The sequence below is a fragment of the Mycteria americana genome, chromosome 12 (assembly GCF_035582795.1).
Source record: "Mycteria americana isolate JAX WOST 10 ecotype Jacksonville Zoo and Gardens chromosome 12, USCA_MyAme_1.0, whole genome shotgun sequence".
Taxonomy (NCBI): domain Eukaryota; kingdom Metazoa; phylum Chordata; class Aves; order Ciconiiformes; family Ciconiidae; genus Mycteria; species Mycteria americana.
Genome location: NC_134376.1, coordinates 18,137,604 through 18,150,817, shown reverse-complemented (window position 1 = coordinate 18,150,817; position 13,214 = coordinate 18,137,604). Strand labels below are relative to the sequence as shown.

General features: G+C 50.7%; 1 protein-coding gene across 3 annotated transcripts in view; it reads right to left on the bottom strand.

The window, feature by feature from the left end:
• The window catches only part of XPO6 (exportin 6), a 58,160-nt gene extending 49,342 nt beyond the window's left edge, over window positions 1-8,818 (bottom strand). For all 3 annotated transcript variants that reach the window (XM_075515437.1, XM_075515438.1, XM_075515439.1), the window contains exon 1: window positions 8,383-8,818. In XM_075515437.1, coding sequence (XP_075371552.1) covers window positions 8,383-8,385 — 3 coding nt within the window. In that variant the 5' untranslated portion in view covers window positions 8,386-8,818. The remainder of the gene's footprint in view (window positions 1-8,382) is intronic.
• Between the last annotated feature and the right edge of the window lie 4,396 nt (window positions 8,819-13,214).

The window sequence follows — 13,214 nt, the reverse complement described above, 5'->3', positions numbered from 1 at the left end:
AACTTAAACTCTTCCAGTGAAGTCTAGAAACTCATCTCTAAAGGGAACAGTTTTGCAATCTCAGTGTTTGGGTCCATCCTTTCACCTCACCCCCTCCCTTTGCTGGGTTCCCTGGGATGTGCCACACTTCAAATGAGCCTGCGACCCCTTGGAGGGAGATCCCATCCCTTCTTGTAAGGCGATGCTCGTGCAAGAGCTGCGGGACCACAGTCACAGGGTACAAATCACTTCCCTTTTCTCTGCATAAGCAAATCTAGGCTTGCACAAACAGGACCACAGGGCTGGCCCAAACAAATGCATGCAACTTAACTCATTTTGAGATAACACTTCCCCTGCCATTTTAGGTGAAGTAACCTGAGTTTTAAAAAGGCAGGTGGGAAAGAGATCCCAAGGCCATACTAGTTTGGACACAAGGATGTTGGGGGGGAGGGTATTTGTGGAGGGAATAAAAAACTCCTTATAAAAATTATTCCTAAAATGAAAAAGGTATTAAGAAAAATGCTTGCATCTTCTTACTCAAATGCTCCAGAACAATCAAGAGATGAGCAGCAGCATGGCCTTTTTATTTGAAGTCAGTTTAAAAAAAAAAAAAAAAAAAAACACAAAACCAACACACCTATCTTCATGTTTTAACCAAGTCTTTCTACAAAGAACACTATTCTTGCTCTTACAGATGGTTATTTGACAATTAAAAATGCTAAAAAGCTTGCTCCTCACCACTTGTTCAAATGTGGCAGCTCCTTTGACCAGAGAGGAGACTAGAAAAAAGACGCATAAGTGATAGGAGTCATAAACCTGGCATGCTGGCATATCAGCATTAAGCCATCCAAGATGCATTAACAGATTTTTAAAAACACTTCAAATACTTTACTGTCTGCAGAGCCATAAATAAGCCCTTATTTATCTCAACCTGCAGACAACTCACAATAATACCCGGACAAACACTCTGAACTGCAGTTGTTTGCAATCCTAACTTAAGGAGTCTCTGAAAGTATGCACATATGCAGAGTTGGAAATGGAAAGCACTAGGACAAGCAAAAAAGAAAGCGAATGCAAGAAGAAAACAATTATTCAGCATATTTGTTAAAGTGGCACTTCTATTCAGATGCAGCTCCATCTACAGAAAGGCAACCCCCCGCTGAGATTTTAACTGCACTGACACATCCCAGCTGCTCATTTTCCAGGTAGTTCTCCAACATCCACTGCTGCCTGGCAGGATTAAGCCCATTACCTTGGGGAAAAACTCTCCCAGCACCAGACTACGCAAAGTGACATCAGTGAAAGGTTCATGGTAAACTTGGGAGAAGGATTATACCTTACCCAATATATTACACCAGCCAGACCCGATTTCCAGGGAGGTATGATTACACTACACAAAAATACAATATTTTATAAGACCCTCACCCCCTGTCAAAGAGAAGGAAAAAAGACTGCGATATTGCAAGTTTAATTCCTGGCAAGAGCATTAAAACTTGTGTTGGGTATTTAAGAGTGTATAATGAAACCATCATGGATAACATGTACCATGGGAATAACTCTGCAAGTCGTCTTTTTTTTTTTTTTTTTTAAATTTTAAATGTTTCCGAAGGACAGCACATGCAGGAAGAACTTCTAGTCCACTCCTAAAGAAAAACAAGATGTTGGTATCTGCGATGCTTCTGCACTTTGGGGTATTTCACAACAGCAGTCTGCTTCTCACCCTCGCATCTCCTGCGGCTCTGGGGCAAGCCTCGCGTGCAGCCTGCGGGGAAGGCCGCAGGGCTTTCCTCCCCGGGACCGGTGGGCTCCGACAGGCCAACACACGACCAGACTTCAGTCAACACGACCTGGCCCGCTTCATCAAGCACCAGCAGGAAACAAGAAAAAGCAGCTGAAGCTTTGCTGCAAGCTGCTGCAAAGCAGCCTTCTCCTCCTCCTCCACCTTTCCCCCATCACAAATTATTTCTCCCGGTCTCCTGGGCTGCTGGCGGGAGCAGAGGAGCAGCCGGTGCAGCCTTCAGACACGGATGGGAGCAGAACAGCCTTGCTGCTGAGCACCTACCTCGCGCTTGCACAACAGAGATTATAGGCTATGGATCGCATCGTCCTCCTCTTTCTTTTTTTCTCCTCTACGTTTGCAAAAGGAAAGCCAAGGAATTGTAGAAAATTCAATCTTCTCTCCATAAGCAAAGGAACTGGGCAATGGTATGGGGGGGGAAATGACAAATTAATCACTACAGAGTAGCGCTCTCTACTGTATCCCTTCTAGACCTTGATTTTAAACACACTGTTCTTTGACACTAGCTACTACTCCAAGAAGACAACCACTGAGACAAACTTCAGTGGAAGAAACCGCCCTCAATCCCAAAGAAAAGGACTAGTGGTATTGCAACACAGAAGAAATCTGTGCCGTTTCTACCGATTGAAGCAGGAGAGAATCAACCAAGCACAACGCAGATTTTTCAGACAAAATTATCTCTTGTAAGGAAAAAAAAAACCCCACTCTTTCCTCTGGAAGGCTGCATCTCCTGCATTCAGTGCTGACTTTGGCATCCTGACAAGCCAGTATACAAAACAGATGAGTACGCTCCTTTCTCAAAAGAAGGGACAAAAACGAATCACAACAATCCCTCTCGGGAAGAAATTCACGCTGCAATTAAAGCTGTAATAAAATATTAAGTCAAACTGCTAAAAATACACACAGACTTGCAGACCCAGCCACAAACTTGGAGATGCTGAAACAAATAAAAGATAATTTGGAGCATTAATGCAAAGTTCTGGGAAATGGTAAAAGAAATTTCTTTCTGGGCATGATCCCCATAGGAGAGGGATCAGGGAAGATTAGGGGGAAAAAAATTAAGGAATTTGTAACGTTGCTAGAAGAGCCTGAAACACTTCAGGAGGAGTGAAAGCTTCCTATCCTGATTGTAAATAGAAAACAGAAAACTAGATCAAGAAAGCAGTAAGAGACATGTGTGCGCGTAGGGGATACGGTTGGAAAAAAGTTGCTTCACCACAGAAACACCTTTCACCAACGTTAGGTGGTCCTGAGCCCAGGCTCAGAGAAGCTGCGCCGTCCCCGACCTTCCAGAGGCTCTCAGCAGAGGACCACTCCATTTCTGACCACGGAAAGAAACCCCAGGGGCTGCCTGGATGAGTAAGCAACTTCTTGAACATCGTCATCAGTAGGGGAAAAAGCTAATTGCTACACACTTCACCTCTATAAATGGTATTCCAAGCATTTCATTTTGACAAAACAAAGCAGGCAAACGCTTCGTTCTTTGTCCAAAAGTAGAAGATTGCCATGTTAACACCTGGGATGCAGCAGTGACCCAAATACAAATATAGTTACTAACAGGAAATATCTGCTGACTGATAGAGGATAATGATTTGTAAGGCTTTTAGGACACATTATTCTACCCACCAGGTATCACTCTATACACATAAAAGCTACATTTTTTTATTTCGCATATATCAACATCTGTTAAGAAATAACAACAGCAGCTCCTTCTCCCTGACCTGAATGGCAACACCTAACAATGTGCATTAAAATAACCAAACAGAACACAAATTCCTTGGAGCTTTTAGGTATCTGCACACTGAGCGATCTCTTTGCGGTGCCGAACGCCACTGCATGAGCTCAGTCCTACATGCCAGGTTTTAATGCTTTTCTGCTGTAACAATCCCAACAACCAATACTCATCTATCAGCAGATTGCCACGATCATCGTCTAGCAGAAAGAGGCTTTTCAAGCTAGTTTAGTAGACCTTGAGGCTCAACAATTTTGCCTTAATACCTTTTAGTCCGTCTGGAGACGGTACAGCCTACATTTAGCTTGAAATATGGCATATGTACTGTAGTTATAGATCCTGAAAGGTATTATGTATAACCATTCCACTAAATTAGCTATCTTCTTCAGAGAAAAAGCTTTCTTCCTGGGGGAAGCATCCTTAGCAGCCACGGTTGAGACCAGCTTTCCTGCTACAAACTCAGTTCCGATTCCTCTTTCTTCTAACTCTGCCAAAAGGGACACACAGGTTCAGCCCTCAGCCAGGGCCACCGCAGGCAGATGCTACTGCCGAGGGTGCCACAGCAGGCAGAGCTGCCCACCCGGCCACGCACCACACCGTGCCGCGCTCCGCAGCCACACGGGCTTTGCTGCAGAACTAGTAAATACGTGAAACAGTTCACCAGCATTAAGTCTCAGCTCCCATTTCATGATTTAATAAAGCGGGGATAACGAAGGGGCACAGAAAGTTACGACGTGACTTGAAGGCCAAAAAAGGAAGCCAGATGTTGGAGCCGAGGCTAGAACTTCGAAGTTCCTATTCTCTTGTTTCTCTAGTCAGTAGAGTGAGTCAGAATGGTTTTAAAAAGGGTTTACTTTTATTTTTAAACTACGCACTTTAAGGGGATATACAGAAAGCTGACAGAACTTCGGACTACACCACGGCGGTCTAGTTTTGATGCTGCACATCAGCCGGCAGTGTGGGAGCAGGCGCTGCCTGGGGGAGGGGACGACACGCTCCAGCTCCCTCTCGGCCTCAAAAACCTCCCGCAAGCAGAGGCCACCTCGCCATGCGCGAGCGCTTCCTGCCCGCCGCAGCGCAGGCAGCACGCTCGGCGACAGGGAGCTTTGCCATCTTCTCCATCTCTCGTTACGGGCAGACGTCCCCATAGCTCACCTGCTTCAGCATCAGGCGGCAGCAGCCCAAACGTGATTTAAGCGTCCCCAGCACGACGGGACAGCCAGGCAGAGTGGTTTTGCAAAAGCAAGAAGCTGCTGCTGCCTCCTGCCATAACAATGTCCTCAGCCACCTGTGCAGTGGGCATCAGGAGCGGGCCCACAAACACAGTTCACAGCCCACAGACCTGATCTAGCCTTAGGGCCACCAGCTAGCCACAACGACATACGTGATAAAGGTGAGCTATTTTGGTAATTCAGCACCAAGCTCCTTGGTAACCAAGAGCGCCAGAGCAACCTATGGCTCACCAGCAATACCTGGCTAGATATAGCGCAGTCCAGACATACTTTATTCCTTAGCAAATGGAAGGCTTAAACCATCGTCAGGTCTCCAAAGGAAGCTTTAAGCACAAGAAAATGACAGCACTTACTGCTAGAAAAAAATGGAAGGTGATAATAGGGGCTATAAAATAAAAGCTAGGATGCTGCTGTGGAAAACTTAGAAAGATTCAAGCTACACACGCCCACTGCCTACTTCCATTTCTGCAAGCTATATTTGCTTCATGCAGAACAGGGACACAAGCTTCTTCGGATCTAACGTTGCTGCTTCTATTGTCTGCTTCCCACTTTGCTACACGCTTATGAGGCCTAGTGATAACCTGAAAGAAGAGTGACTTGTTTTGTAACTAAAGCCAACACGTTTGAGAAGCCTGTTTGCAGTTCTCTGATTGAAGGGTTGACTTCATCTTTAGATCTGCTACCTAACACAATAGCATTTCCTGGAAGAAGTCCCTTTTCCTAAGCTGTTCTTCTAGTTGCTGGCAGGATACAAATCCCAGATAATTGAAGAATACATTCGCTAGAAGGTAATCACCTGACTTCCAACCCCACATGGGAGTTACGAATGCACTTGCCAGGTGACTGATACGGCTCAGGAGATCATAACTGAGCTCTGATGGCTTCAGAGGCGCTCCATCTTTGCTAGTGGAAGCAGAAAAAAAGGTGAAAGAATGAGTGATGAGACAAATCCATAGCTTATTAGGATGCAAAACACAAACGCATTCAAGGACTGGTTCCATGAACAATATTTATTTTGAAGCTGTTCACTAAAATCATCTAGAAGGATCCTAAAAGTTGACCAGGAAACCATATTAATACTTTCTGCTCTATTAAAGAAGAGAAAGGCTTGAAGAGTGCCACATGAGCGCATAAGTTGGAGCGAGTTACTCTGTGTTTAGAGGTTAACTTGACTCCACAGAAATCTGCTTGAGAAGCCTGTATTTTACAATACTCTATTTTCTCTACAAAGATATCACGACATCATCAACATTGACATATCTTTTTCACAGAAAGCCACAAACTGGGTGCTGTACAAGAACTATTTAGCAGACATGCAAAGTGCATTAATAGTCTGACATGCCACAAGCATGTAATAACCGCCACGCAAGGTACGACGACCAGAAAGCTTGACACAGCAGGGCTGCTCTTTAACGAATACCTCAGAAAGCAAAAGAATGATTCAAGCTTCCCGTGAAACTAAATACCATTTTAATGGTGGCTTAAGATTTCCGAGCCATTAGTGGCATCTAAGCACACTGAACTGGCACCTGTTTTACAACATGTGCACTGTTTCTGAGCACATTGCACATCACTGGTTTTCCCTCCTCCCTTGATGGGTGCTCTGACTTTACAATTTGTTGTTCTCAACATTCCTTCCCAGTTAATCAAGCTCTAACTCTACTGCTCCCATTGCTCACTCCCTTCCATATCAACCCAATTCAACTTCAACTAATAAAATCTGCTCCCACAACTCTATTTTTGACAGCAGAGTTTAATTATGTTTTACTGGTTCCCAGTATGCCTTACAGCATCTCATCTTCACACTTTTCCAACTGTTTCCAGGAAGGAGGGTACACTAGCAGCAGAACATGCCCATCTGTAAGCTCCAAGGAAATGGGAACATAAGGAAAATCTTGCACAGTAGTCACATGATGAGTTACAACAGTAAATTCTGCAGTATAGCCTGATAACTGCTTCTCAACTTCCAAAGCCAGTACTCGGCTTGTAGCTGAACCAAATATTGGATGCTCAAGGAGAAAAAGAAAACAAGGTGTAATTCAGGAGGCTAAACGTGCATATCGTGTGAAGGCAAGGGAAGAACTAAGAAGTCCTTTTGCCACCTGCAATTATTAGTGCACACCCTTTACAAAACTCCGTAACCTCTTTCCTATGCAGAGCTACAGCTTGTTATATATGACTGGTCTACCAAATTCTCTGAACTTAACCACAGTATTTATTCACCTTCGCGAACCAGGGGTATTCACTAAAAAGAATCCACCTCAAGAATATCACCCTTTGTTCTAGCTTTGGCTGAAGGTAAATTCAGAAAGACCTATGGCATTTGGCAGACAAGTCAGGAGTCCATCCTGAGCACGCAGGTACATCCCTCCGACTAATCAAAGTGCGTGCAGACCCCGTAGTAGCAGGCTGCTACTTGTATTTATCGAGGAGATCACATCCCACCCCAGCAGACACTGTATGGAGTAACAAAGCCTCTCAAAGGGACTAATGAAATTCAACTTAAATGGGCTACAGAAAGCAAGGTTTCAATAAACTAGCAATAGATGATACCAGGAATACAGCAAACAGTGTACAGGTGTGATTATTTCAGCTCTTGAGTGAAGAAATTCACAACTGCTAACCAAGATCCCAACTTCCCGAAGAAAATGTAGGCTCAGGCCTTGCACCCCTTATCTAAGACAGCTTAAGCTAGAAAGTGGTTGAAAACTAGATCAGTGACTACTGCCTGCACCCAGTGGGACTCTCTGGGCGAGACAGGACAGGAGGCAGTTTTCCATGAGCAGATCCAGGGCTGCCAAACACACCTCTACTTACTGATCAACTGCAAAGTACGTGTTTGTGGCTTTCCTTTGTCAACCCAGTAAATTGCGGGATATAAGGTTTCCTTGCAGGTAAAACAAGGGGAAAAATAAGAACAGCAGTTGTTACTTAGCACACCACTGCCAGCGCTTGGTATGGCGACAGTGAGCAACATCACGATCCCCTGAAGACAGGTTTCCACCTACCAGCCCCGCAGGCCTGACTACGTGCACCCAGTGAATTGAAAATGTCTTCTCTTGCTTCTTATCAAGGGGAAAAAAAAGATCGTGCAAATCAAAGCATGCCGCATCTCCGCTCTGTATCTCTCGGTAGCACTGCGCATAGCTGCGACTGCCGCTGCTGGAAGGCGGCTGAAGACCAGGATCTACAGCAGAATGAAACAACGCTCTGCACAGAAGGGAACCCGGGTCACTTCTGCCGCTTACCCGAGGCCGAGCTGGAGGCGAGCGGGGCGCGTCCAGGGCCGGCGCTGGAGAAGACCGGTGCCTCTCAGCACGCCCCAGCACGAACGCTGCCCGGAAGAACGCCTGCCTCCGCAGCTTTATGCCATCTGCTGCCACGGCGGCCCCGGGGCTGAAGGCCGCCCTCAACACCCGCAGGCCCCTCAGGGTCCCCAGGGCCCGCGGCCCCGGCCGGGACGCTGCCCAGGACGCAGCAGACCCCGGGCCGCCCGGTGCCCGTGCTGGGGGCAGGCCCTGAGGGCCGGCGGGCCCGGGACAGGCCGCAGGCCCCGCCGGAGCGCGGCAGAGCCCCCCTGCCCCCCCCGCCCTGGGGGGCTCCGCGGCGGCGAGGCGGCCCCGCTCCCCGCCCGCACTCACCATGGCTGCCGGCGGCTCCCGCGGGGCGGCTCTAGGCAGGGCGCCGCGCTCCGCTCATGTCATGGCCGGCGGCTGCCGGCGGCGGGGCCTCCCCGCCCATGCACCGGCGAGCCCCCGCCGGCCGCAGAGCCCCGGGCACCGCAGGCGGTGGGAGGTGAGAGAGAGCCGCTGCTGCCGCCGCTGCCGCCGCCGCCGCCTCCCAGCCCCCGGGCCTCCCCCGGCCGGCGGGGACGGGGAGCCCCGGGGCGCTGGGGAGGGCCGCCGGAGGGCAGGCCCGCGCGGGCCGGGAGGGCGCGGCGCTCGCCGGCGGAAGGGAAGGGACGGGCGGGGAGCGCGGCGGGGCGCGGCGGCTGTCGGTACGGCCGGTGGCTACGCCAGGCGCATCCTGCCGCGCACCGGGGAGGCGGCTCTGCCGGCCCCGCCCCGCCCTCCCGCCGGAAGCGGTCGCCGGGCCCCCGCGGCCAACCAGAGCCGAGGCGGTGGCGCCGGCGCATGCGCACCTCGCCGCAGCACGCCGCCGGCCGCCATCTTGGAGAAGGGCGCGGTGCCTCGCGGCGCGGGGGGGGCAGGGAGGGAAGGTGCACGCCCGGAGGTGCGACTCGCCCCGCCCCGGCGCGGCTGCGCATGCGCGAGGGGCGCTTCCCGCCCGGCAGGAAGCGGCGGTCGGGGCGGTGTGTGTGCCCGCCCTTTGCCCGCGCGTGGCGGGGGGGGGGAGAGAGACACCCTGGGGGCGGGGCTCTGCTTGACCACGCCTCTTGAAGGCGGGGCTTGCGCGCCCTCGGTTGCCCGCCGCCGGCCATGGCAGAGGGGCAGGCGTTGCCTGGCAACGCGGTGGGGCAGCCGCGGGCCCGGGCCGGGGCCTGGGCCTGGGTCTGGGTCTGGGTCTGGGCCTGGGCCTGGGCCTGGGTCTGGGCCTTGACCTGTACACCTGTACAGCCTCCCGGCTCCTCCCGACCTCCCAAGAGAGTTACAGAGGTACAAGGGCACTATCTGCGTTTACTGGCTTCGGGCTCGTGTAACTAATTAAATGATTAAAATGAACTGGGGGAGACCCCCAACCCTGCAAGTCCTCGTCAGCAACGATAATGAAGCTACATGGCGTAGAAACCCGTTCCTAAACACCTATTCCCATCCCCCAGTTTTAACTCAACCTGGGGCTCTTTGTGGCCTGCAGTTTTGCAATGCCTGACGTGACTGGGAGAGAAGACGCTAACGGAGAGATCCAGAACAGCAGGTGAATGTGAAAAAAGGAAATCCAGCCCCTAACTGCTGCCTGACAAAATGAAGGAGCCGGGACCAACCGGAGACCCAAACCAATGAAGTTAATACAGATCAAAACACTTCTTACAGTTCTCCTGTGACAGTCGCAGTTACAAGAGATTGCTGAAACCGGCTTAATAGGCTTTAGAGGGGACAATATACATATGGGGATATTGCAAATGCTTGCAGTGACATTAGAGGATTAAACAAAACAAGAGAGGGAGGAAAATAAACCCTCCATGGGGTTGTAACTAACCACGAGGCTCAGCAAGAAGATTATGGTTGAGCAGTCCCGTGTCTTTTCCACGGCAGATTTTCTTCCACTTCCGCGCTTTCAGCAGAGCGCTGACCCCATGGGCCCCTGTCCCGCTCGCCCCAATCAGCCTTTCCCTGTGGGTGGAAACGCTGTTCCTGGGCCACGCAGACTGATAAAAACTCACCAAGAAGGAGACGTGCAGCTTGCAGCCAAGCAGACACTGCCTGGACGTGTGGGAGGTACGTCTGTTTGCTGCCATGTGCTCATGAATGACTGTATGCACCCCCAGGCAGAGCACCGACTCCAAAACCTACCTCTCCAACACCTCCAAAACCTCTCCAACATCTCCAAAACCCCTCCAAACCCCTCCAAAATCTCCCCAACATCTCCAAAAGTCTCCAAAACCTACCTCTCCAACACCTCCAAAACCTCTCCAACATCTCCAAAACCCCTCCAAACCCCTCCAAAATCTCCCCAACATCTCCAAAAGTCTCCAACATTTCCAAAACCTCTCCACCACCTCCAAAATCTCCCCAACATCTCCAAAACCCCCTCCGACACCTCCAAAACCCCTCCCACACCTCCAAAACGCCAGGCCAAGCCGAGCTACGTGCCGTGCCCGCCAGTGTGTTTACCAGAGGCTGGAACTGCCTTGAGACGCCACCTCAGCGATGGTTACATCAAGATATTGCAGCTGCGCTGGCAGAAGGCAGGTTACCATGGTGACTATTAAAAGGATAATCTTATTATCGCCATTTGTTATTCCAACGGGATTGTTTGTTGACACGTGCTCCGAGGTGCACATTGCTAGCCAGGCAGGGAAAAAACAGCTGCCGGACACGGATCTGCTGAGCCATGCACACCTTGCCTCCAAAGCCGTGGAGACCTGCTTCTTCCACCGCTGTGTTTTTCAGGGTGAATTTTTTTTGGCTTTCCAAAACAGAAGCAGCTCCAGCTCCCTGGGCTGGGGCGGGAGGGGTCTGAGGTGCTGCAGGCACAGGGCAAGCTGATGAGGACCAAAAGAAAGAAGAGGAACCTTCCACCAAACTGCTGGATCCTAACAGGGAGCTTTTCTCCTCTATTCCTATTTCCCTTGCAAAACCCAAGGGGGTGCAACTCCTTTTAGCACGGGGTCTGGGGCTGACAGCGAGCTCCAAGCTTTGCAAGCTTCCTTGCAAAGGAAGTGACAGTGAGCTTCCTCCGCTTTGGAAACATGTGCCCCAAGGCAAAGGAAGGCGACCTTGTGCCTCGCGCTGCTGTGGAAATAACGGGTCTCACACAGCCCCGGCTGGGACCTCGTGTTGTTGTTCCGGGAGAAAACCGGGTGTGAGGACCGCGGCTGCCACCAGCATCACTGGAGTGTAAGGAGGAGCGTGTCCGGGAATGCTGCTGTGCCAGACCCCCTGCCTCCTTTATCCGAGTTCTGGGGCTCTGCCCATTGCTGGAAGGGCTGGTTGTTAGAGACAATAAATAGTCACGCCGACTGGCTGCAGCCCTTATGTTTTCATGTGGGGCTGCTCCATCTGTTTCCTAAAGGGGAAGGCAGCAGGGCTCAGACTACGCCTGAATCAACCCTGAGATGGGAGAAGCCATCAACCTTTTTTTTTTTTTTTTTTTTTTGGTAACTTTATGTTTTAAAAAAACAGAAGGAAGGGAAATACCATGGAGCTGAACGGCTGCATTGGGAGACCAAGGGAACAGAATTTATGAAAATCATTAGTTACTGCATGGTTTATCCCTCAATTTTTATTGTAAACACGCACAGAAATGCACTGGAACATGATTTGAAGCCTTTTTATCAAAGCTTCCTGCACAGCTCCAGCCTTGATTCCAGCCTGTTCAATCACACATTCAAATATTCACCACATTTAATTGCTTTATTCCAGTTTTGCAGAGTTTGGGTTTTGCCTCCAGGGTTAGTCTGAGCCTAACGCTCAGCAGCTGGCAACGCTTTGCCACGTATCTGTTTCCATCTCCTTTTATTGTTCCTACCACAAATTGAGCTGTAACTCATTCTGAATGCGATGTACAAATGAGCATCTCACTGCCTTGCCACCTAGTATAAAGTAATTTGATGGAAAGGGTTAAACTGTGTTTTATAAGTACAGCAAAGCAACTTTGAAATGCAAGGGAAAGTTTTGTGCAGCAAACCCCAACCACTCCCTGTGTCTCGCAAGTGGCTTGGCAATAAGTTTGCTTATTTAGCAAGCTACAAAAAATACAGCAGGTAAAGGCCCTGACTACAAATACCTGTGGAAGGTACAGATATGCGTAATTAATTTTAAAAAACCACTGCAGCCCGCTGCTCCAGGGAAGGGGTGCTCCCGAGACACCTCTCCCCATGATGGGTGTCCTTCCTCCTCCGCCTGCCATCGCTCGGCGCTGGGTGTGGGCACCCATAGCCTGGTGTCCCAGGGGAGGAGGGCCATCAGCCGGGGCTGTCATCCCGCACCGTCCCGCATCCCCGTGCTGGGCGGCCCGGTCGGGACCATCTGTCGCAGCCAGGGTGGCTGTGGTGGGCAAGGGTCTTTTGTGGCCACTGTGGCTCCTGGCCAGGTCCTCCTGCCTCCACTCCTGCTGTGCTCCGCGCCGTGTTGGGATTCATCTGGGACTGTTTGGGTTCTTGGGTGCTGTGTTTTCAGCAGACCGATTATATCGCTGGGAATGGCTTCCCAATTCCCATTGAAGGGCAGCTGCTTTAGGCTGGGACAAAACAAGCCCATGGGACCAGGGATCCGAGACACAACAGGAGGTCCCCAAATAAGCAGGCATGGGGGGGGAGCGCAGGCAAGACCATGCTTCAGAGAGGCCTTGCAGGTCTGGTGTTTTGTGTGTATTTGAAAGGGAGGCCTGGATATTCATCCTGGTGTCCAAGTCGCCCCTTCCAACAGCCTCAGACCCAGAGGAGCAGGGTGGGAGAGGGGCAGCAGGCAGCCAAGGCGGCTGGCTCTCTCAGATAAGTGACCCCACTTCTGTTACAGGCGAGGGAGAAAGGACCAGTTTCGGGCTGTGGCTTTTTTTAAGCCTACACAAAGTTCAGAGTCTGTCCCTGCCATCTTCCTAGACCTCAAAAAACCACACAGGCAATGCAACAAGATGTCCCGACCTGCCGTTCTGCGCCTCTCCCTGTTCTCAGCCTCCCACGATTTTGGGAGGGGACTGGCAGAGGTGCAGGTGGTGGCAGAAGAAGACGGTGGAGCTCGGGCTCCCATGGGCAAGGTCCCACCCCGAGGGGTCTGTCACCCACCATGAGCTCCTGTGGGGCATCCACCAGGAGCCACATGGATTCGTGACCAACCGCTCGGTCCCATGCTTT